The 26,483-nt window shown below is 36.4% G+C and overlaps 1 protein-coding gene and 1 long non-coding RNA gene across 2 annotated transcripts in view; one reads left to right on the forward strand and one right to left on the reverse strand.

The window, feature by feature from the left end:
* The window catches only part of LOC116505011, a 78,775-nt gene extending 75,574 nt beyond the window's left edge, over positions 1-3,201 (forward strand). The window contains exons 4-5 of the long non-coding RNA XR_004254877.1: positions 2,521-2,624; positions 3,119-3,201. This is a non-coding gene — a long non-coding RNA (uncharacterized LOC116505011). The remainder of the gene's footprint in view (positions 1-2,520; positions 2,625-3,118) is intronic.
* Positions 1-26,483, reverse strand: part of NUP210 (nucleoporin 210) — an 88,531-nt gene that overhangs the window by 7,319 nt on the left and 54,729 nt on the right. Inside the window, 17 exon segments of the mRNA XM_032212303.1 lie at positions 3,093-3,229; positions 4,795-5,009; positions 6,230-6,405; positions 7,312-7,486; positions 8,701-8,786; positions 11,877-12,035; positions 12,487-12,618; positions 13,148-13,228; positions 14,873-15,052; positions 17,260-17,322; positions 18,077-18,212; positions 18,743-18,870; positions 20,738-20,866; positions 22,676-22,777; positions 23,460-23,564; positions 25,891-25,997; positions 26,276-26,468. Coding sequence (XP_032068194.1) covers positions 3,093-3,229; positions 4,795-5,009; positions 6,230-6,405; positions 7,312-7,486; positions 8,701-8,786; positions 11,877-12,035; positions 12,487-12,618; positions 13,148-13,228; positions 14,873-15,052; positions 17,260-17,322; positions 18,077-18,212; positions 18,743-18,870; positions 20,738-20,866; positions 22,676-22,777; positions 23,460-23,564; positions 25,891-25,997; positions 26,276-26,468 — 2,304 coding nt within the window.

Raw genomic sequence — 26,483 nt, forward strand, 5'->3', positions numbered from 1 at the left:
ATTATTTACTTTAAACATTTAAAAAACTTTTAATCAAACAAATCATATTTATCATATAACAATAAAACATTTACAACAAGAACACATGTGCATGTGCATACACACACACTGTCTCTCACACAAAGGATTGCCTGTACAAATGCCTGCAGTTTTTTTGCCATGATTTTCATAAGTAGCTTGCCACTGCCTCCTTCCTAGGGCTAAGAGAGAGTCACTGGCACAAGGTCACCCAGCTGGCTTGGGCCTCATAATCTCCTGGTTTCTAGTCTGGTGCCTTAACCACTACAGGAAACTAACTGTATTTTATATCTTAAAACATTCTAATTTGTACTGCTGTTGACTTCTGTTCATTTTTCAGCTATGTTGAAATAACTAAGGATAATAGTATAAGCTAGTAGTTCTTAAACTTCTTAACTCGATTATCTCTTTTCCTATTGTTGGATTGGATTACTTATAGTATTATCTGAATTAATCTCACCAACACCTCCATCAGATTGTTGTTTTAGACAAGCATTTCAGCAAAGGCAGTCCCAAACTGGATCATTGACTCACAAACAAGCAATTACAAATTGCTGCATTACTCCAAGGATATCCCTGGTTTCCCCCTTGAGTATAATTATCCCTGTTTAAGAACCACTGGCATAAACATTAATTTCTTACAATTTCCAATATCTCGTGCTCTATACATGTATTCAACATATCAACTCTTATACTATCTGTCCTAATACACTTTTCTCTCTCACACAAAATCAGAATTTGAAAGACATAACTACAATACTGTTGGATATATGATTTCGAGTCATCCTCGATTTAGTGCCACAGCTAAGTCCAAAATTTCCATTAGTAAGCCAAGTTGTTAAAAGAGATGCACCCCATTTTTTTGCGACAGTTGTTGTGATCACTGCACTGGTTAAACAAATCAGTTGTTAAACAGATCTAGTTACTTTCATTGACTGAGGAGGTTACAAATAGTGATCACATGACCCAGGACAGTGCAACAATTATCATGTGAACATGGGGATGATTTGAAAACCAGTCATGTGACACTTTTTTCACTGCCATTGGAAATTTGGTCATTAAATGAATGGTTGTAGATCAAGAAGTACCTGTAGTATGTTCTCTACAGACCATGAGCTTTATTTTCTATTTAGATTCCATCAAAGGAATTTTGTAACAAAATATATAGTTTTGTCTTTCAAATAGGGTTTATGTTACGGTAGTAGATTATGGTCAAGTCTTTTTCCAGATGGGCTCTTGCTGATTCATCTCCTACTGTTTTAATTTTGTATAATAAGACTGACTCTGAAGCAAGTAAAAGATAATTTGCAGCAATTATGTCATCACCCTAAAAACTGGTAGAACCAGTCCCAAATTCTTCCAAGGCTTTTGACTTCCAACTGGATCCAATAAGCATTTCAAGTAGATCTTCCTAACATGCCCACTACCCTGAAGAGGTGATGTGCATCTATTAATCCAAACTTAACTGGATGATAAGCTATTCATGAGAATGGGAAATGGCAGGTATTTCCACTCATAAAGCACCATGCCAATTAAAACAAAACAGCAAATTGAGTAATTTGGATAAATCCATATTTGTCCTGACTGCTATTTCAAACAAACCAGCTTCAAAGTTGTTAAATTCCCAGTGTAGGTGGCCTCCAACAAAAATTATAGGAAAGTTTAGTCAGGAATTTTGGTATGCTAATGAATTAGCATTATATTTACAGTCTCAAGATGCAGATGCTCACACTTAATATGAAACAATTCTGTCACAGGAATTATTCTTATGGATCACAACTAAATTTCTCCACATGCCTCCTCCAGCCAGATTTCTTAACAAAAATTAGGTTGGAAGAAATGCAGGTTATCTATGGTGCTGAGCCATTCCTTAAGCCTGGAATCCAATTAGGATGCCTTCAACTTTTAATCTTTTCCTGTAACATCTTCCTGCCAATATTAAATCTTCTATTTCTTAAAACTACTATCATTGCCATTCTAGATTCCATAAAACAGACCCTCCCTGCCTGTCCTCAATACAGCAACATGAACTTTTAATAGATCAAAAGGACATCATTTTCCCACTAAAACAAAGAACATCAATACAGGAAATCTCTCAGGAACCATTATCTTACCATTCCTCATATACGCTGCCTTTAAGTGACAACCAAGTTCTAATTTTGAGTCCTACTTCCTTTGGTCCACTTTTCATCAGGTGGCCAAAGTGAGATCTAAACTCCTCTCCTAGTAATTCCTGGTTCCCACCTAATAGCAAATCTAGTCCCTGCACACATATTGAAATACCTTTATTAGGGTGTTCAGCCCTTTACATCTTTTGGCTCCAAAGTGGTTCTTTCTTGAAGTGACACCTCCATTGAGGTTGCAACCCAAGTCATTCTGCTTTAAGCAGCCCTCTTAAAGAAACAGCAAATAATAGCTGGCTACCAAACATTCCCACGGAGTGGCCCTGAACTGGTTCTGAGCTGGCAAGCAATAACACTTCTGTTTCAATCTCCTGTTTAGTTCCACTGGCTCATTCTATGCAGATGAAGTGACCTATGTTTTGCTGGTTGATGTTTTGGGAGTTACTGATGCAGAAATCTGGAAGATCCATACCATGAATCCAGGTACATTCTCTACAGAGTTGTCAGGAATTGTTTGATCTGTGACTATTGTGGCTTACTCTGCACAGATTGATCCAATTTGTGATTTCACATTGGCTTTTGGTGGGTCCCAAATTAATATTAATGATCCATTCCTCTGACTTATTGCTGTGTCATCATGGTGGCAGCAAAAATCATTGCCATCTATGATTAATGGGACTTCTAGAAATCATGAGGTTCAACAAAGAAGGATGATGTCTCTTCAAAGTATTCATTGCAATTCTTTGATTATAAATGATTATTTCTTTTTTTATTTTAGGAGCTATAGCTTCTTTGGCAAGAGCCAATAATGAATAATTTTGAAGTATTTGCTGTTATAAAATAATACAGCTTACAGGGTGGCATAAATATTTCAGTTATAAGATAACATAAAAACTCTAAATATACAATAAAATAAAAGTGTAATAATGAGGAATTTCAGAAGTGACTTACCTCTCTATATGTCTTACACAACCCAGATACATCATAATATATTATAACACTTCCAGAGTTCCTTGCTACAGCCACTCCAGCTTTTGAATCAATCTGAAGGATACTGTCTGAAGAAGAACTCCATGTTCCTGTTAAACCTATAAAAAAGAGTATTTGTAAAAATAATCATACTGCAACTGCCAATCTTAAGAGACTTATTTTCTACAAATGTAGTATCTATCATGCGTATATGCATGTTTTTAATAAAAAATAAATGTTTGTAATATATTATTTTTCTACTTTTATAAATTCAGTGGTAGCATTATGAATATTCTTATAAAATTGAATAAGATATTCATAAATGCAGATATCACATTACAAAAATCTATCTTTTAGAATAGAGCTAATCTGCTCTCCACAGTGAAGTTGAAGTATTCACAGAATAGTAGTGCAGCATCTGCATCATACCTATGTCTTTATTATTGTGCTATGGCCTAATAAAAGACCTGTATCTGCCCTACTGGAATTATCCAGCATCCTAGGAAAAATACCTTCAATCCATTGCTTTAGCCAGCATGTCAAATCTGTCATGTTGAACAAAAGACTGCTTTGCTTGTACTGACTGTGGCATTAATATTTATTTGAGGGTCTGCTTCTTTCTGATTATGTCTACCTATGTCCAGCAGAAGGACTATGTAACAGGTCCCAATTACTAATGAATTATATCTTGCAGAATATATTGGGAGAAATATATTTTCTCTCATGGCAGCTACCTTCTGGAACATCATTTTCCCTGAGGTAAAATTGTCTCTTTATGCCAAACTCCAGAAAGCCCTTTATATGTAGCTATATCAGCAGGTGTGGGAACCTGACAGAAATGAAGAACTTGTGAGGTGGCTACACTATAATAAGTATCAAGATGCTCTCTCCTAGTCCTTAGTTAGTGCTTTTTATTTTTTCATAATAGTAGTCTTCCATCTGAAAGCAGTATTTTTGTACACAGAAACATTTTTTCTTCTGATAAGCTGACATGTTTTAGACTTCCAACTTTCTCCCTACTATGCTCAGTCTGTGCTACTGCTGCTATACTTTCAGACTCAGATACGAGACTGTGAGATCCAATCATGTGCAACCCTTTATTTGCTTACATCTATTAGACATAATTTTGCTAGATGAAAGCTAAAAACTTCTAATTTAATATCACTGGAGAGACAGTAGGATATGTCTTCGAACCTCCGAACCTCTTTCCATCTCATCCCTTCTAGCTTGGGACCACACACTCTCTTTACCTGGGTCTCCCTCTGGGAAAGCTCTGAGTTGGCCAAATCCTCCCTCACTGCTATTCCAAATGCACAATCAATAACACAGATTGAGCAATGAGGGCATAGAATACCTTTCAAATAAGAAATCCAGTTGGGCAACGCTAAGTCTTGCTTTCATTCATATTTTCATATCTGTGTATCAGTTCTTACATCAATTTTACAGAGGTTTTTAAAACAAGGATCAGCAAAATATCCTTAGTATTCATAAAGGGATGCATTACCAAATATAAAAGCTGTTTCCTATTTCTTTCACACACCATTTGTATTGATTAAATTCCAATATATTTGTATATATTATATATGGTTATTTTGAATATGTGCCTTGTGTGCAAACACAAAAAGTTTCCATGAGTCTTTTTTTTATTCTCCATTAATGCCAATTATTATTCAAATCATCTTACCGTCTTGGTTTACCAGTGAGGAGGTTAAACATATGACATCACCTACAATAACATCGATGAGCTCAGCGGAGATGGCATGTTGGACAGGAAGAGGGACGTAGTCTGCAATATTGTGTTCTGCATCCCAAACCTTAAGCAAACTTAGTCCAATGTTCATTGTTCGAAGTACCAAAGTATTGTTAGTGGCCCCTTTCCCAACCTGTAAAAAATCATCTCTGTAGACAAAAACAATTAATTAAAATAAATAATAAATTAAATATATAAATTATTATTAACAGTCAAGAGAACAGAAGTGTGGGAATGTCATAGATCAGGGCTGTCAAACTCCCGGCCCGCGGGCCAGATGCATCATGAACTGGCCACACCCAAGCCTGGTTTAGCAAAGGGGGGGAAAGTCCAGATACATCATGTGACGCTGCCGTGACACCATGAGTTTGACATCCCTGCCATAGATACAAGAGGATGAAAAGTTAGATCACTTGTACCTGTCTATTGTGGTTTGGAAATGCTTTTCATTCATTCTCAGTAGGCCAGTTTTTAATTCCAGTATGTATTATATAGAAATTCAGCACACTATTATAGAATGTTTACTGTATGTATGTATGTGTGTGTGTGTGTGTGTGTGTGTGTGTGTGTGTGTGTGTGTATGTGTGTATGTATATATATATATATATATATATATATATATATATATATATATATATATAATCAAATATCAGCCATGTATTAATTGCTTGTTTGGGCCACTTACAGGTTGTTTGTCTAGGTCCACTTACAAATGTCTGATACACTTGATCATATGTGCTTTTCTTGAAGGTAGTATAAAACAAATGGGATTTATTCCAGCTAAATGACTTTAATTACTATTAAACTGGCATGAGTTTTAAACACATAATGCTAATGCATTTACAGGCTTATGCAAATAATTTTGAAAAGATGCTTTGAAGTGCACAGTAGTTGAATATAACATTTGCCTACAACCCTTGAAAGTAGCACTAGCTTTTCTGGTATCCTGCAGCTGCCCTTATAGTTGACAAGTGGCCCTAGGTAAACACGTGGCTGATTTAAATCCTTTAATGACAAGTGCTACCTTTATTTCCCCATATTCCAAAAGCACCTTTCTGAGAATAAACGTAACATACTGTCTGGTATATATTTTCCACCTACCAATCTTGTAGGCCCCATGTACCCTTATCAATATGTTAACTGTAAACTACATTCATCAGTTTCTTAATCCAATTCATGGATGTTGGCCAACAGCAATACATTAGTACATACACCATTCTATTGATATATATCAAGCACCTGACAATCAAACTAACATCAGATATCATAAATGATATTAAGAATGTTCTCTTTCACTGTGCATCTTCACATCTGAAAGGCTTTAGTAATGTTCGCATAATTTATGATAATCAAGTGCTAATCAAATTACCTGTTGACTGCAAAGTGAAGCATGGAATTTTGTGAATGGAAAGTATCACCATAATTGTCATGGAAGTGGATAGTCAAACTCAAAGTGATGCCCAATGGTAATGCCAGTAAAGGTTCATGATTTTTTGTATGGAAAATTGGGTTCATGGATATTCTCAGGTAGGAAATAGGAGCTACCTGCATGACACGTTCAATAAAAAATTGAAGGGGAAATCAGTTTTCCCATTGCTCAAAATACACGTAAGCCGTTATATTGTATGTGATTATCTGGATTACTTTCTACCCTACTAATAAACATGCTTTTGATCTTACTGCATTGTTTGGGATTTTAACTGTGTCTCTCAGAAATATGAGCTGATTGAAGGCAGTCCAATTTTTCTGACTGATGTGGCAAAAAGGCACATCCTTTATTTAGAACCCAGGGCAAAAATATATTTCCAACTTTTGGTAGGATAATAACAATCACCATTGCAAATAGTTATACTATTTGGTGCCTTTTGATAACATTTAAACTCAAGTGCCTGAAATAGCTGCCTGATACTATCCAACTGCTTCATTTTCCCATATTTTAACCACTTAGGGATGGTTACTCAAGCAGAACTCTTCAGTTTCTTCTATTGCTATCTTCCCCAAAGTCTATAGAGAATAACATTCATATTAATTGCACTAAACTCTTAAGTCAAGGGAGTTGTAAGTGTTTTATGAAAGGTCAACTTTGCCTGAAGATCTGAAAGACCAGGTTAGGGACAGATTAAGGAGAAAAATTTGTCTCTTTGGTTGCTAAGAGTCAACACAATCTTATGGCAAGTAATGAATCAATGAATTAATGAATGAATCCATCAATCAATCAGCATCATGCAATTATATTTTTCTAAACTCTGCTCTTCACTACCACATTATGTATTTTGCAAAGTTAATATCAGAGAATAAAATGAAAACAGTACTTTGTCATCCTATTTAAGTGATTCAAAGCTTCAATTTTTTTCTTGAGCTGGAATAGTGGAAATTTTAATTTTAAATATAGCAAAATGCCTTGAGCAAGTTAGCATTCTATTCTCATTGAAAAGAACTGAAACATAGTACCTTGACAGCGACAACAAGTGTCTGGTTGATTCCAAATGATTCTTGGGAAATTATTTCTATTGTTGATAGTCCAATGTGAGAATGAGAACTAAGATAACCACTTTCATCAATTTCTACCACAGGAGCCTTGTCTTGACTATCCAGTACACGATAAGTTAGAGAAGCCGCTCCATCCCTTGATTTTTAAATAAATAAAAAATAAGCAAATAAGCAGGCAGGCTATAGATCTCTGAAACTCAAATTCAAAGGGTAACTATACAAGATACATTCCTATTTCTTAGCACATTGTCTTGTTCTTACAGCATATACCTCCAAAACATTTTTAGAATCTAAGATGGATTTGAAATTTATTTATTCATTTAGTAAACATATTTCTGTGCTACCAGATTCAAATTTTGGGAATTTACCAAGCATAATTTGAAACACACACAGTACAGTACCAAGTCTCCTTGTAATCTACTTTATCTGAGGGTCTTTCTCCATTTCCATCTAAACACCATATTAATGTGTCCTGGAAATCTCTTTATTTTGCTACATATAAATGACATTGCCTTATTTTGTCCCCGAATCCATGAATGTGGCCATCCTTATTTCTCTTGATTTTAATGTTCCCCGTTAATTTAGGAGCAATCAGCAACTTTATAATGAGATGTAATACTGGGTATCAGCTTCTCTGACTTCAAAAAAGATTGGATCAATACATGGAAATCAAGAGGATAGGAGTTTGCCTGGAGACATGTGAAAACAGATTACTGGTCTAAATCAAGGGTCTCAAACTCAAGACCTGGGGGCTGGAACCGGCCCACAGAGTGCTTAGATCCTGTTAGGGCCACCCTGGAAACAGCAAAACCAGCCTGCAGTGCCTCTGCCAGCAAAAAAGGAGCTTGGAGCACTGCATGTGGCCCTCCCGAGCTCTATTTCTCAGAGAATTGCAGGAGGTTATTGCAGCTGAAAATGGAGCTTTGGGAACCTGTGGTCTTTGGCAGAGTGCTTGGTGCATGGGCCACCACAGGCACCCTCGTCACAAGTGATGTTGAGCCGGCCATGACCACCTAAGTCCCCCCCTCCCCCGATCAAACACAACATTGATGTGGCCCACAATGAAATTGAGTTTGATACCCTCGGTTTAGATGGACCTAATCCAGCAGAATACTTATGTAATTATGTCCAAGAGAGGATATTCTAATGCTTGTGGGTGATTATTTGTTACTGGAATAGTCTAGTAACTCTGAGGTGGAGAGAACTTGAGTCTACTACAGACATGGCTATTCCTGGGGACCTTTGTTTTGGCACCAAACTGTTTTTGCTCCAGGCAGGAAGAACTGGGCAGAGCTGCCAGATGCCGAGGCTTTTGTAACTAATCAGCAGCTGATTGGTTTGTTTACTTACCTGTTTGTTTGAACTTTAAAAAAGGAGTTTGTTGACATTAATATCTGCCCTAAATCTATTCCCAGAAGAACTAGTTTCTCAAATACCTAGAAAACAAATATTAGATAAGTTATCATATAAATAGGTATTAGTGTTATATTTAAAATACTTACATGATGAAGTATGGAATGCACTAAGGCATTTATTTTAAAATGAAACACACACACACATAAATACACACACCTCTGCAGAGATTTAATTCAGAATTACAAGGGACAAATATATATACTAGGTTTGCAGGAAAATATCTCCTAAATCATGATTAACTTCCCAAATTGTATAAGTTACAAAGTTTAGGAAAAAAATGTTTTTATTTCAAATGATGCACAGGGTTATTAGCAAGCAGTTCTGGAAACCAAAGTCCCCATCTTTGGCAACAGTCTGAGAAACATATTGGGCAAAGAAAAGAGCCAAGGTGGCGCAGTGGTTAAATGCAGCACTGCAGGCTACTGCTAGATCAGCAGTTCAGCGGTTCAAATCTCACCGGCTCAGGGTTGACTCAGCCTTCCATCCTTCCGAGGTGGGTAAAATGAGGACCCAGATTGTTGGGGGCAATATGCTGACTCTCTGTAAACCGCTTAGAGAGGCCGGAAAGGCCTATGAAGCGGTATATAAGTCTACTGCTATTGCTATTGCTAATAAAAAAAGAAAACAAGGTGTTTTTTTGCATATCACCTACTTCCTAATATTTATTCTTGGAAAATGTAGAAGCATACTAATTTAAGTGAATCTGTTAGTTTCCTTATATTGTGTATACCTTAAACCTTCCTTTGAGCTAAATAGTGAGATAACATTCAACACAATAAAAACGATCCCACTTTGTTTTTATTTTAGATGTTACATAGGCATGGAAAGGCAACAGTGTGCATCTCTGCAGAGTAGAATGAGATGCATGTCATTCCCTGGTGGGAATTGTGAGATTCTCTGGGAATAAACTAGAAAGTATGCACAACAGGCTAAAGCATTATCCACCAACTTAGAACTTCCCAGATATATCAAGGCTTTGTCCTGGCAATGAACTCTGGAAATTGCATAGATGAAAAGTGCTGGACTAGAAATGGTGAATTAAAGGAATTTCACTTCCAGATTATTTTATGAAGACAAATTTGATCAATGGAATGTATTAACAACACTATGAACTTTGCAAGATATACCTCCAAAATGAAACATCAACATCCAAATAGTTAGTACTTGGGAAAGATTAAATAGGAAGGCAAATAGCTAAATTGAATCTGACTCAACATTATTCCAGTTGTATTGCCCCTATTCACTGCAAAAATGCTTCTTACTATCAGAATGACTTACAGACATCATTTTAAAATCCCAGGTGTATATATAAAGTCATTTTCAAACCACATGTACCCACTAGGCAGAATGCAAAGTGGTACCATTTAAACATTTAGGTATACTTATTTATAAAAGCTTCTAACTTTGTGATCCTGCTTGCAAATAATTGTGTCTGAATATGGTGGTGTTTCTATGCAAATATATACATATAAGCTTATACAGCTCTTTCACTTTTATCTATTTTTGACACATACTGTAGCTGTTGTTATTCTGACCATAGATGCAATCTTGGTATTTTATATATGTATCAACATATATAAACATATTTATTAAGCTTAATTCCCAGGCTTGTCATGATGTCAAAAGGTAATTACTAGGTAAAGATCTGTACGAGAAGTCCAGGTTACCCTACTGCCTGTCATCAGAAGAAAGAACATTCTATTTTTATTCTGTATTTGGTGTCGTTTTGTTCAAGTCTTACTGGGATAAGAATTGGATTGGTAATTGCCTGATATGCAAAATGCATTCTTTAAAATAATTATATTTAAACTTTTGAACATATTTAAGACCTGAAACTATTCTGCTCGTTCCCCTCCATACCCCTTCCTAAAGTAAGTACGTGCTTCAAGAAACTGTTAATTATTATGCATCCAGGAGAAACATTATTCCATCTAGATAATTCACATGCATATGACTCAAAGCTGTGATGACGTGCACTAATTGTTCAGTTGATAGAAATCATTCAGAATATATTTAATCTTTATAGCCAACTTTAATTATTCAAGTTCTTTAGCTCTCAGAAAATGCCATTCATTTATTTCAGAGTAATTTTAAACACAATTGCTTCTAATTAGATTCAATGAAATCAATGAAGTTACATTACAGAAACTCTGTTAAATATAATTTGACTACTTTCTTAACAGAGCTCACAATAGAGTTTGTTTTAAAATGGGAAAGTTATTGCTGATCTTATTGCATTAACTATGAAAATCTGAAACATTGCTCTGATACCGAATGATTAAACTCTTCTCTGTGTCTCCCCTCTATCAAAAGAAATTAAAATTCAGTATCAAAAGAAGTAAAATTTGAAATTTGCAGAGTATTCAATTTTATAAATTGCATTTTTTTAACTTAATTTTATCTGCATTTCCCCAAATCTGACAGAAAGACAAGGAAAGACAGCTAACTATCACTAGATATATAGCTTTTCTGGCTTTTGATATTAGATTAGATATGCTTCTCAGTTTCTCATTGAAACAAACTAAAAGTTTCAGATTTTCATGGCAATGCAGGTAGTCTTTGACTTACAGCCATTCCTTCAGTGACCATTCACTTTTCATATTATTCATATGACTATTTTTCATATGACCATTGGAGCATCCCCCTGGTCATGTGATCAAAATTTAGGCGTTTGGCAACAGACATATTTATGAGAGTCGCTCTGTCCTGGGGTCACGCGATCACCATTTGCAACTTTTCCAATCCGCTTCCAACAAGCAAACTCACTGGGGGAAGCTTAGTAACCGCACATTTCACTTAGCAACTGCAGTGATTTGCTTAATTACTGTGGCAAAAAATGTCGCAAATGGGGCAAAACTCACTTAACGACCATGCTTGCTTAGCAGTGGAAATTTTGGGCTCAATTGTGGTGATAGGTCAAGGACCACTGGTACTAATTTGATGAGCAATAGCAATGTGCATGCTTTCTTCCTGCGTTATGCAAATTTATGAAACCATTCAGTCCTTCATTTGTGGAACAGACACACAAACGTCTCTTTTTTCATATGGATTTTAGCAGCCTTCTGTAAACAGCTACCAATGTTTCAACTACAGGACTGCCGATGTGTTACCTGTATTTGAATTTCATCTGTCAATTCTTTTGCCATGTGAGAGAACTGTCCAGCTGAAGGATCAAGGACTTTCACAACAACCTTCAGCCCTGTTTTCCCTTTCCCTTTGCCATAAACATCCACCGCAAAATTATTTTCCGCCGAAAGCTGAAGGGAAGCCTGTAAGGAAAAAAAATGTTAATTAAGGTAATGGTGGACTTCCATTCACTATCTCAAGGCTGGTACTCTCCCTTTTTATTAAAAAAAATAGTCTTCCAATGTTTTGTGGGCTGACAAAAGAGATTTATTAGAAACCCCAGAATGCACATATAAGAATCACAGAATCGAAAGAAGCTTCTTGCTAATGTAGGAAAATCCTTATTACAGAAACTTTTAGGGTTACAGCTGGATGTATTATTCACAAATTTCTTCTTTCTGTTATATTTTTGTTGGTGGCAGTTTCAACACTTTGAGATGCCAAGGTGGAGAAGATTGTTTTAAATCAAACCAGAGACAATGTTTTATATATCCACTGCTGAAGAAGACATTTTTCCCCAAACCACACTCTATGAAACATTAATTCCAGTAAAGTTGTAAAAAATTTAAATCATAATATGGAATTAGCATTTACCTCATTGAATCTTGACTTGACATCCAAGATATCCCTCGTAGTGACAGACCAATAAAACCTTAAGCCTGGCACCGCATTTCCAAATGAAAAAGGGGTCTGATTGCCAGCAATGCCCATCACGTATACCGGCATCTGAGAAAAAAAGAAAGACTAACTTAAGGAAGGGGACGCGGTGGCTCTGTGGCTAAGACACTGAGCTTGTCGATCAGAAAGGTCGACAAGGTTTGAATCCCTAGCGCTGCGTAATGGAGTGAGATTCCGTTACTTGTCCCAGCTTCTGCCAACCTAGCAGTTCAAAAACATGTAAAAACGCAAGTAGAAAAATAGGAACCACTTTTGGTGGGAAGGTAACAGTGTTCCATGCGCTTTCGGCATTTAGTCATGCCGGCCAGATGACCACGGAGACGTCTTCGGACAGTGCTGGCTTTGAAATGGAGATGAGCACTGCCCCTTAAGAGTCGGGAATGACTAGCACATATGTGTGAAGGGAACTTTACCTTTTTAACAAGGAATTGTTTTCTCCTTTTCAAGGGATATGACATTTTTTTTTAAAAAGAAAAGATTAAAATTAGGTGAGTATTAAAGTGCTACACTGAAGGTCAATCATATTTGACTATTGCAGCAGAAGCAGCCACAGCAGAAATGTTTGACTTTGATTTACCTGAGTTCCAGTTTTCATTCGAGTAATAGGAGCATGGATTCTGACAGCTTCAAGCTGAATTACCTCAACTTCAACTTTATCCTAAAGGGAACATCAAAAAGCATTATACTGATTCAATTAATTGTGCTGTATGTCTGCATTTTTATTCATATTTGTTGCCATTCACCATCTGAATCTAAACATTAGAAACACCAATAATTATTTATTCAAAGCCAGCTAGCTTTACAGTATCAATATATGGCACACAAGATGACCTACAAAAAATTCAAAATTACAAAAATTGAAATTGGCTCAAATCAACCAGCTGACTAACCAATAACATAAAAAATAATAAACACAAATTATATAACACAAAAAATGAAGACAACAACCATGAGAATCAAATAATTTATTCTAAACTATTCTATGCCTGATACAGGTAAATGCCATTTTTTCCTTCTGGGAACTTGGGAATTATAATTTCCTTTCTGAAATTAAAGTAGAAACACCTTGTATTGTTAATCTAAAGGATAAAATTTGATTAGCAGTTTCAGTCTAACTTTTAATTTTTATAGCTCATTTCTGCATTGAATTAGAAAAACAGTAAAAGACTTAAAGCCTAAATGAGATACAACACATAATGGATGAAATTGCAGACGTGATATATAAATCAGGACAATAAAAAAACTCAATGACAGATCAAAGCCATGTGATCATGTGAAATCTTTGCTCATCAAAATCTAGCCAAACAAAGCAATACATAAAGAAGATTTATTTGAAAGGTATATTTAAAACTGGGTAACAGTTTCATGAATACAAGCTTGTTTAGAGTTTTCTATTTGTATTTAGCAGCAATGATCGTAAAAAATATTTATGGTTTTTAAAAATGTGTACATTATTGTACATAATCGTTGCACATGGTTAATGTTGCATTGTGAAAACATAAAATCTATGAGAATTAATTATTTATCATACTGCTAATAATAGTGGTATATGCCAATAATCAGTTCTGAAGTTCTCAGAACAAATTACAAAGTTATTAAAAAAGAGGAAAAAGGAAAAATCAAATAAAAATAAGAGTGCCTCTTTTCGATGCTCCTGGAACATATATACTAGTTTGGTACAATTTATTTCGGTTCTATGCTTTAGTGATTTAGTATAGAAAGTCACAAGTAAAACTGGTAAAACAAATAATATGTCGTCTAATATAAAACAGACTGCATAAATAAAACCCAGCACTAACTGATATACAGTTCTGGTAGTCCTTGCTTAATAACAATTCCTTCAGTGACCATTCAAAATGATAACAATATTGAATAAGTGATAGATACAACCAAATCTTGAAGATATGGCCATCACTGCCATCCATTCATCCATGAAAAGATTCGCTTAAGCATCCTTATCCTAAACTGCCATTTTAAGAGTTAATAGTAGCTTAATATCAAATCTGGATAGGGATCCAGCCCAGATTAAAAAGCACATTTTTGAATTGATCGTGTCTACCTTTTCTTCTGTTTGGCACTAAGGCTTTGAGCCCAGTGATGAATCCACCAGTCCCATGTCTCTGAGCTCATGGTGTCCCACTGATTAAGTACTGTATTTGTAAATAGCCTACATATGGCACATCTACCAACTATTAACTGGAATCCATTCTTCATTTTAAAATGATAAGAGATGCTTAAAAAACTTTTCATAAGCCTACCCTTCAGCTCAGAGGTATTATATATACATATATCAAGATGTTACCTGGGATGCAACCACAACCTTGCCAGCTTCTGTGTGAACTGCTTGAACCATTCCCAGTATGGTACTGTTCCCCACAGCTTTGCCAGTTATAAAACCACTGTTGTTTACGGAAGCAATGCTGGGATCGTGGATGGAAAAGATTATGTTGAACTGAGGCTGCGGCCCTCCCTCAGAAGTAATCTGTGGTTAGTTATTTAAAAAAAAATAAGAATTACTTTCTCATTTGTTCTCGATTTATAGATTGAATAAGATCTAGTAACCGGTACTTATATTCTAATAATACAACAGATGCAAACTGAGGTTGCTAGTCAGGGGTGGTATCCTACCGGTTTAACAACTGGTTCACTGAGTGTGCACTTCACAACACTTATATTCCGGATTACTCCTTGGGAAAGAAAACAGCTGAGGCACGGCAATCTACTCTGCCACACGATTCAACTGAGAAGATAAAGGCAGGTAAAGTGCAGGAGTAGGCCGACTTGGTCTCCCAGCTGATTTTTGGAGCTACTGTTCAAACCAGTAGAATCCCACCCCTGTTGCTAGTGATACAAAGCTCTTTGTCATTACATTGTTCTTTAAGGAGGACAGAAGAGGAAAAGGCAGATTATTAAGCATATAATTCACCCCTGCCCAACTGTATGGTTTCTAGGCTCCAGTCCTTCCCCTCCCATACACATTCAAAGTTACCAAGGTCTTGGACATGTGTGGAATTATGCATGTGTACCAGTAGTGGGTTTCAAAACATTTTAGAACCTCTTCTGTAGGTGTGGCCTACTTTGTGGGAGTGGCTTGCCTGCCACATGACTGGGTGGAGTGGCTTGCCAGCCATGTGACTGGATGGGCGTGGCCAACTTGTAAAATGTGGTGAAACTCACTTAACAATGCTCTTGCTTAGCAACCAAAATGTTGGCTTCAATTGCACTGAAGGGTGCAATTCTTAAAGTTTTCAAGTTACAAGACCCTTACACCCCTAACCCTTTAGAAAAAAACCCAGGAGTGTTCAAACTTGACAGCTTTAAGACTTGTGGACTTCAACTCCCAGAATTCCTCCTCTCGCTCTTCATCTTGATGATGTGCGGATGTGCGGGAAGAGGGAGCTGGAACTAGTTCTAAACGGCACTGTAGATTTGTGGAATCTCTTCTATAGAAGAGGTTAGAACTGGCAGGAACCCACCCCTGATGTGTACAGCAAGTAGACTTTTATGTGATGCACTGAAAAGTTGAGGATGAGTATAAAAAATGCTTGTATTTTTCTTTTATTTACCTGGATAAATGCTTTCAAGATCAAAATTATTTGTTAGCTCTTATGACTTTTCTTTCCTTGCAACATTCCAATTTACAGATAGTCCCCAACAACTTCAATTGGGACCAGCAACTCTGTGGCTAACCAAGCTGGTTGTAAACTGAAATGCCACGTGACTACACCAACTTTCATTTCAGTTGAGTCACCCTCCATCATTAGTGTGAAATCACACATGACTTGTGACTTATTGCTGGCTTTCCCGCTGACTTTTCTTGTCAGAAGCTGGGTCTAAAGGCCACAAAGGGCAATGCCACAACCATTATAAATACGTGCTGACTGCCAAGTGTCTGAATAGTGATCATGTGACCGCAGGAGCACTGTGACAACCACAACTTTGAGGACTGGTCATAAGTCTCCTTTTTTAGTGCTACCCTAACTTCTAACAGTTGTTGAACTAGTGGTAGATAAGTGAGGATTACCTATAATTATTGAATAGTTATGAATGAAAAATGTTTGCCACATTTTTTTAAGTTTGATGTGTGTTGACTCTGAGGATAAGGCAGCTAAAAGTCTAGAAATGATGATGATTTTTTTAGTTCTAACATTTTTTTAGTTCTAACATTGCCTTCTAGTCATCCTCATCAAGAAATTGCTTTCTACTAAACATTCAGTTTAAGAATTCTGGAAGTTATAGTAGCCAAGCATTTGGCTATGGAACAATCTCCCCGTGGAGATCCGCACCCTCACCACCGTCCAGGCCTTCCGCACAGCCCTCAAGATCTGGCTAGCCCGTCAGGCCTGGGGATAAGTTTTTACTTTCGCCCCTCCAGAATGTCGAGTGAATGTTGTGTTTTATTGTTTAATTTATTCTCGCTCACATTTCTTTTTGTATTTGTCCTACACTCCCTTTCCCCTTTTATTGTAAGCCGCCCTGAGTCCCCTCAGGGAAAAGGGAGGCCTATAAATGCATAATAAATACAAATAAATACAAATTTGGAAATTACCAAATTGGGTAAAGTTGCAATGCTAATTGATGGAAAACTACACATTGAGGAATAAGGTTAAGATTACTTTCTATTCATGCAACCCTAATGTCCCTTTAAGGAAATAATTAGTTCAGCATAATAATTTAAAAACAACTTACTTGAATCACTGCACCTATGAGTAGAGTGACTTTTTTTGGTATCAATTTAAAAGGAGGAAATACCTAGAAGTAGAACAAGAATTTATTTTTAATTATAAAGTTAAAATTCAATTATTTGGAACAATAAAATGAATTTAGTACGTTCTTGCTCCACATGTTTCTTTTCAATTTTTCTTTTTAGAGTGGCTTTATTTTATCCTTTTAAACTTCTGCCCTAAAAGCAGATTGCCATTCCCCTCTTCTGCCTGATATTATTTTTCTCTTACATTTTCCTTGAGAAGCATTTTAGTATTTCCCCACTCTTGCTTGTAAATGTGTTCTGCCAATTCCACTCATTGTTGTCATCCTTTCTTTCATTTTAAAATTATTTTATTATCTAACAATTACCCTTATTCTATTACAATAACCTTGGAACTAGAACATTTTCATGGCATTTATCTTATTAATCCTCAGCTTTTTTTTAACTATTATCTCAAGTGCATTTTCCCCTACTTTCCGCTTGTCCTCTCCACCCTCATCACTGCCTAACGTTTAGTCTCATTCCCTCCTTTGTTTGGATAAGTGCAAAGAAAGCAAAAGAATCATCCAGGCTCTGATACTTACTAACATCATTAGTAACCTCTTTCCTGATTTAACAAGCTAAGTGCAGAGCATTACCACATCCAGATTTCTGCCTAATGATACTGATATTTGTCCATTAAAATATTTTTGCTTTCAGTTTTTAAAATCATTTTGAGTGACGAGCTTTTCTGGCTGAGAAGCATGATTATAAAAAGTCACCCTAAAAGCATGCATAGCTAACAATGAATATATTTACTTCAATCTGCTGTGGAACTGAATAGATCTTTTCACCATATCTGTCAGTGACAACTCCTGTAACACTGGTTTGACCTATGGCCATGCCTTGCACAAGAAAAACAGCTGTGTATTCATCAGGAGTTTCACCAAGGGCTCTGCAATAATAAAATGTATGAATTAGTAGACATCTGAATGTGCCTTTAGAAGCACTAAAGAGCAATTGCCTCAACTGAATCTAATGCAGAGTTTTCAGTTGTGTCCATTTGCAATGATGAGCTGATAACATAGTGAGAAATATCAATAAGACTATGCGATGAGCTATATGAAATAATGTAAGACATGGGAAAAGATAACCAAAAATATATAGGAAGCCCTTGCTTAATAACCACAATTTGGACTTGCAACTGTGTTATTAAGTGAGACATCATGTGACTGTGATGGACTTATGACCTGAGTTCCATTGTGGTTAAGCAAATTACTGTGTGATTCTTAAGCAACACATTGCTTGACTGTGTTTTGTGATTTTCCTGCCAGCTTCTCTATCAACTCGGCTTGTCAGAAGCCAGCTGTGAAGCACTGAAATGATCATCATGTGATCATGGAATGTAGTGACAGTCATAAATATCCACTGTTTTATTTCTACAGTACTTAAAACAAAGTATAACAAATGAACATAAGCACTTACTTTAAGGAAATAATCTGAGATGCTGCTTTTAGAGTTAAGTCCATGAATTTGAAGTTTTTACTGTGAAAGTATTTCTTGGAAGCATCCAGCACTCTGACATAGGCTTTAACATTTTTGCCAATTTCTACCTATAATACATATTTACAAAGATTTGCATTTCAATTCAAACAATACATTGTGTTTATCTGTAGCTTAAAATATTGTGCACCACAATCAGTCTAATAATACAGAATGACTGCAATCAAAGTGATTTCACTATTTCTTAGCAACTATAGATTGCAATCAAACTTGCTTCTATGTCAGCTTTCTTAGATGTACTTAGATTATATCTACACCATTCACGGCCAGTATAATCTCCCATTACCATTCTAGAATAAGATGTGGAATAAGCCAAGGCTGGGAAAGAGGTTGCTATGCAGCTCCCAAGCGATAATGTGATAGCTCTTTGTTATTTTTAAACTCAAGGCAGAGAACATAGGAATACAACTTCCTTCTCCTATTTTGTCCACAGCAGTAACCCTCAGGTGAGGTGAGCTGAGATGGAGTGACTGGTCAAAAGTCACCCAACTAGCTTTCATAGCTAAGATGGGACTAGATATTACCAGTCTCCTGGTTTGTAGTCTGGTAACCACTAGACCAAACTAGCTGTACATACTAATTGAACTTCTGAACGGCATTTAGTTTAGTTACCTTAGACTTATCAAATAGACTGCTTATGTTAAGACAAAGCCTATTGGTTGCTTGCTGTTCCCAAACCATACCCTACAACTCTGATTGCATCACTCAAATTTGGCAGCATAATGGCAATTTTTGGTAATTATAGTTCCCCCCTTCCCTTTTCTTTTATAGAAATAAGAGTAGAGAGATGCCTATTTATGGAGATTCTAAATTCTCCAGGTCAGAAAAGGTCCTTTTCAAAAAGCAAGTGGACTTTCTTGGTCTTTTTTCCTCTTCAGTCTTGACTGAATGGTGAGGGATGCAATAGCAATAGCAGTTAGACTTATATACCACTTCATAGGGCTTTCAGCCCTCTCTAAGCGGTTTACAGAGTCAGCATATCGCCTCCAACAATCCGGGTCCTCATTTTACCCACCTGGGAAGGATGGAAGGCTGAGTCAACCTTGAGCCGGTGAAATTTGAACAGCCGAACTGCTGAACTAGCAGTCAGCTGAAGTAGCCTGCAGTACAGCATTCTAACCACTGAGCCACCTCGGCGCCTTAAGCCTTTCTGATAAAACCATTCCCATTCCCTTTTTTAAATGAACTCTAAATTGTATGAACAAAATTCAGGGTATTTTGCAGAGGTTAGGGGAGGAAAAAAATGAATTAAATCTGCTACTAAGAGACCTTCAACCCTCATCTCCAAACTTAAGTGTACCCATATCTAACCCCCTCTGCCCAAATATGTTAGATTGTTAGAATTGGCTATTATGTTGTGGGATAGGAAACAAACTGCTCAAGTTGCATGAGCTTCTTATCCCCATGTTCAAACAATAAGACTCGCCAACATTTATGAGATTTCTGACTTAGTTGTGGAGAAAAAAAGCCATTAACACTGCTTTCATTTGCAACACACACACCCCTATTTAAGTATAGATCTGTTACATATTTTTAGACGCCTTAGAAAAGTCTTTGTTGCTTATCAGTAGAACAGAATATGATCTAGAAGTATTCAGAGTGCTCTCTGCTGAGCTTGGTTGTTGTTTTCTTGCCAACTTTCATTACCAAACTAGATAACATCATAAGCCGGTAGTGAAATGTCTGCAGGAAAACAACCAAGCTCAGAGAGCACCAAGGACCCCACAGTTCAACCCTGAGCTACAAATATTCTCTTCTATCGGCACTCTTAAATATATTCCTTGGAGCAAAATAAATCATAAATGAAACTCCAACTACTTGCCTATAATGAATTAATCTTGAAGAATCTTTGAACAGAATATTTTATTGCCACAGTAAACAGTGTAGCAAACCATTCATTTAGAACTGAATACTAACCTTATCAACAATTCCAACATATACTTCTTGTATATTAGAAACATATACGTCAGTTTTAGCAATGGTGGAAGAGGCAAGGCACAAGTCATGTATCATTACAGATACTGACCCTGGATATAAGGGATATATCTAAAATAAGGAGAAGAAAATGGAATCAAATGTTCTTGATTAGTTATTGTGACTATTCTTTATTTAAAGCTATTGTGCTTTAAGGAAATAACAAATGGTAAATAACAATGACAAAAGAAAATTGGGTAGTTAAGATTAAGGAGGACATTTTTCCACAGAAGGAGATGTTCTTTCCAAATGAAGTTTTAAAATACAGTATATTGGAGGAATCTAATTTCACTGAGACAATAGAAACGGCCTGCAGGTAACAACTGCATTCAGGTGCCTCTAATGCAACTATTAGCCTCCAGTCTTGTATTCCTTCTTTGGAAACAGGAAGAAAAAAAACAAAACACAAATCTTAGAGAGGATAAATAAGCCCATAAAAGAGAGTATAGAGACTGAATTTAAGGAAAAAAGAAAGAATCTGTACTGCTGAGTATTTTATTCTTAATGACACCACAGAAATTGATGGCAGTTTATGTTCCTGAACAACAATTTCACAATTCAGTGAAAACTTTTAATCGCACTGGCTTTTTGTCATATCTCACAAGGTATTACAATTTTCTGTAATGTCTTCAACCCGTTTCTTTTAGCTTTGGCTGTCACTATATTTGAGCTCACACATTTTTTGAAACCATCTAAAGCAGATAGCCTATGAAAGTTTGACACTTTGTAAAGGGTTTAGTCTAATTTCATTACCTAGACTCAGGGAACTTCAAATGCCATACAAAGCAATGAGATTTATCAATTGATTTAGCTTTACAATATTTCTATTTCATGCTGCAAAATATATTATCTCCTAGAGCTGTTCACATCAGTAGGGACAAGGCTGTTCTCTGTCTTCAAATTTAAAACTCCCACAACTCATCCACATGTAAAGGAAGTTATATAAACAAGGAAGGAAAAACATGAAAGGACAGAAATTAATCTGATGAATGTCAGACTGAATTGTAAATTGTTAGTTAATTAATTGGTGTTTACTCAATATGAAAATAGTCACACTCAAGACAGAATTATACTGTGCTGAATATGTCTAGCTTGAGCACTATACAAAATATAGTGAAGGCCCATCAGACGCTTAAGAGACTGCCCCCATTCACTCCCAATGGATATTGTGTGTGTGTGTGTGTGTGTGTGTGTGTGTGTGTGTGTGTGTGTACGCTTTCAAGTCAAGTCTTGACTGGCAATTGCTGGCATAAGGCCATACAGTTTTCTTGGCAACATTTTGGAAGGTGGTTTGCCATTCTCTTCTTTCTAGGGCTAAGACTGTGTGACTGGCTCAAAGTTACATAGCTGGTTTCATGCCCTAGGCAGAACTGAAATTTAAATTCTCCTATTTTCTAGCCTGGTACCAACTAGAAGTAGCCTGTTACTTTATCAATAGCAATAGCACTGAGACTTCTATACTGTTTCATAGTGCTTTACAGCCCCCTTTAAGCAGTTGACAGAGTCAGCATATTGACTCCAACAATCTGGGCCCCCATTTTACCAACCTTGAGAAGGATAAAAGGCTGAGTCAACTGTGAACTTGTCAGGATTGAACTGCTGCCCTGCAATACTGCATTCTAACCACTGCGCCACCATAGCTCCTTTAAGAATGTTTTTCATAGAGCTTTTTTTGGAACAAAGCAGAACAGACTTACTTCTTACTATCCGGTCATAATCAGGATGTGGCGGACTCTTATTCCATGATTTCTGTAAGTCTTTGTATTTCTAAGATCACTTGATTTAAAATTCTCCTGAAACTCTTTACAAAAACCAGAGGATTTTCAACGGTTTTTTTTTTTCTCAAAGAAGAAATAAATTATTTGCATTATATATACTTACCAGAGCAATGTCTTTACCTTCTTCATATACTATTTTAACAATGTCAACAACACTGGTATTAATAAAAAAATATCCAGATCCCCCATTAATAATCAGTTCGGCCTGTGAAGAAAAGCACATTTTAGAAAATTCACACTGAGATATCATTTATTATCCATGTTTCTCAGAAAATAAGACTGGGTCTTATTTTATTTTGGGCCCCAAAATAAATACTAGGGCTTATTTTCAGGGGGTGTCTTCCCTCCACCCGCACCCCCAATGTATGAGACACCCACTTCTTCTGGTTGCTTGTGGCAGGGCATCAGGCTGCGTGGAAAACTGGTGCCATTACCGTGAGGCAGGGAGATTTGGAGCTGCTCCACATGCATGCACTAGCTTACCTCAAGACCCCCTCATCAAGGCCATCCATGCCCCAACACCTGCTTCATCTTACAGCCACAGCTCCAACATACTATTCCGCCTCCTGCTCTGTTGCGGCCGTGAGCAAGCAGAAGAAGTGCGCCAGGAGCCATGTGGGCTCCTGCTGGATATGGCTACCAGTGCTGATACCACAAGGCAGGTGAATGGCCTGGCTGCAGAGGCCCTGAGGTAAGCTGATGTGTGGTGTGTGGGACAATTCCACTACCCCCCCACCTCATGGCTTCCAGATGAAATGGGCCACCGCACAAACTCTTAAGTAGGGCATATTTTGGGGATAGGGCTTATATTAGGCAGATGCTTAAAACATGCTGGGTTTTATTTTTGGGATAGGTACACACATACCAATACAAACACACAGACCTACCTTAACTGCCTGATGATTATAAATAGTCACTTCTTTAGGACTAATTTTAACATCTTTCACAAGTATTAGTTCAATACCTGCATTTACAGGTAAAAGAGCTTCATACTGTAAAGAGTAAGCAAGAAAACAAAGCAAAATAGATATTGAAGATGATAACAATATGGAAGAATGATTTAGAAAAGTAAGTTAGAATGGTACCATTGACTAGAACTAGGGAGACTTGTATTCATTTCCACCCTCAACTATAGAAGCCCACTGACTAACTCTGTACCATAACTCTTCCTTAACCCAACCTATCTCACATATTTTTGCTGAAGGAAAAATAGGAGGAAGGGGTTTGGATATCAGCCTGAATCCTGGAGAAAAGGCAAGATATAATTAACAAATTAAAAAATAATAAAAGGAAAATGAAGATTCTAGAATGTGTCGTTCTAGTAACAAGTTCAGCATTCCCAGACCTTTATTTTAAAAAAACATGCATTTGTATATTTATATTTATGAATGCCAATGTATTTTGATATGCTGTCCAGAATAATCCCAACCATCAGTTTATCATCAATACAAGCTGCATTCATCAACAATTTGATGTTTTCAGTACTTGATTTCAATGATAGGGGAGACAGGCAGCATATCAATTTATAAATTATTATTTTTTTAAAAAAATAATTTCTCTAAGTACTATTATAATTATTTCCTACTAAAGTAAACTAACAATCATCTGCATTTAGCTGAATTATTTTAGATTAAATAAAAATTTTGACCTTGGAAATACTTAAACGTCTATTATTTGTGTGTTTGTAAACATATAACAGCTCCATTCCACAAAAATACAAATAACAGAGAAACTGTATGTCAACAGTAGAAGATAAGCTTTGCATGCAAAGTATTCCAAGTTTAAGATCTGGAAAAATCATTTTCACTGTCAACAGTACCGAGCAACATGAACTAGTCACCTGACTATTATAAGGTTCTTTTCAAATTTTTGCTATGAAAGTTTATATATAGCATAACAATGAAGTTAGAATGTAGAATGGATTTGGAGTTATCAATTCAAGTTTACTCTACAGTCCTCTTCATTAATTTGTGACATATAGGATAGAAGTCCTATAATTATAATTCACATATATTGAATTTTTTTTCTATGTTCTTAAGAAAAAAATTATAAGCAGGAACTGGCCTGTTGAAATATTAACTAATGATGATCTACAGTAACTGTTTTCCAAACTTAGTATTTTCAGTGTTCCCCCCCCCCTTGCTCCAACTTGGGGCGTGCAACTAGGGGCATGCATAAGTGCACCAGCATGCCTAACATCCCTGTCCTCCTGTCCCCATTTATTTGTACCCATTTCTTGTGTTCTTATTCATGTTTATTCTTATTCCTGTTATCTTGAACATGAGTGACAAACTAAATAAATAAAATAAAATAAGAATATGGATAGAGTTCTTTTCAGTATATTTTCTTGAAAAATTAGACATGCCAATACATTTAAGGAAAATATATGCTACTGCTTAGAGGCATAATATTACTGAGTCTTCAGTAACAAATGTTGCACCTTACCTTAATTCTACAATACCTCTTATCTCTTGTATTCAAACTTAAATGCACTAAATATAATTTTAAAAGAATGTAAATATTAAGTCTGCAGGATCCAATCTGGTTTGGTCACCCAAAGTGACTTATGATCATTTTTCACATGTACATTGGAGGAGTCCCATTATCACATGATCAAAATTTAGACTCTTAGCAACTGACTCATATTTATGACAGTTGCAGTGCCCTGGAGTCCTGTGATCACCTTTTGCGAACTTCTGACAAGCAAAGTCAATGGGGAAGCCAAATTCACTTAACAACTGAGTTACTAACTTAACAACTGCAATAATTCACTTAACAACTGTCATAAAATGGGGCAAAAGTCATTTAACAACTCACTTAGCAACATAAATTTTGGGCTCAATTGTGGTCTTAATTCGAGGATTATACTGCTTATGCTTAACTCTTAATACTATAAACAGTCAGGTTTTTTGACAACTGAGCCTTCTTCAGGTTAAACCTGCATTTACAGCAAAATATGCAAAGAACAATTTAGAGCAGTGTTTCTCAACCTTGGCCATTTTAAATGGTGTGGACTTCAACTCCCAGAATTCCCCAGACAGCACAGCTGGTTTGGAATTCTGGGAGTTGAAGTCCACACTGTTCAGAGGGGTCAAGGTTGAGAAACACTGATTTAGAGGCTACCAGAAAGAATAATGAGGAGGAAGGGGAGGATGGATTTCAAAACTAGAAAATCCATTTTAATATTTGTTTTACTTTTATGGGTCTAAGTTATAATGCTTAGAATGATGGTAAAATACAGTATATTAATATGTATTAGGAAATGGAAATAGAAGATATATCTTATTGGGGCAGTAATCTGAGGTAAAAAGGTATTACCGGTTTCTTTACTTCATTATTAATCAAATGAATATGCTGATAGCCAACTGCAGTAGCTGATATTATTGTTGCTCCTGGTTTATGATGAACTAAAACGGTTTGCAGACCTAAAGAAGGGCAGAGAAAATTGGTAAAGCAGTGTGTACTCCTGAATAAACCATCAGAACACAGGACCATAGCAATAAAGTAGCCTTCAAAGTTACACAGCCCCACACCCTCCCCTCCCATTTTTTTTAATATCCTTAGAAAAATACGACACTTCTTTCAAATAGCTTCCTGTGTCTGGTATTCCATCACTACCAAAGGTTGGTAGTAATGGAATAACTAGTATTAGCATCACAAGGAAACTGTCTGAATATTTTAAAAAAACATGTGGTAACATTACCTTGCATTTTCTTTTGACTGTTTCCATGATCTTTCATAGACAGTTCCATGGGCATCCTGGCCGCTATGCTAGCTAGTAAATGGTCTGTTGATTCCCAGGTTATAGTAAGAGAACTAAAATTGTCAAATTTATTCCCCTGATGATCATAAACATCTAGCTTCAATACTGGGTTGCGGAAAATTGAAATAGGGACCTAGAAGATAATTAT

This window comes from Thamnophis elegans, chromosome 2, assembly GCF_009769535.1.
Source record: "Thamnophis elegans isolate rThaEle1 chromosome 2, rThaEle1.pri, whole genome shotgun sequence".
NCBI classification, from domain to species: Eukaryota; Metazoa; Chordata; class Lepidosauria; order Squamata; family Colubridae; genus Thamnophis; species Thamnophis elegans.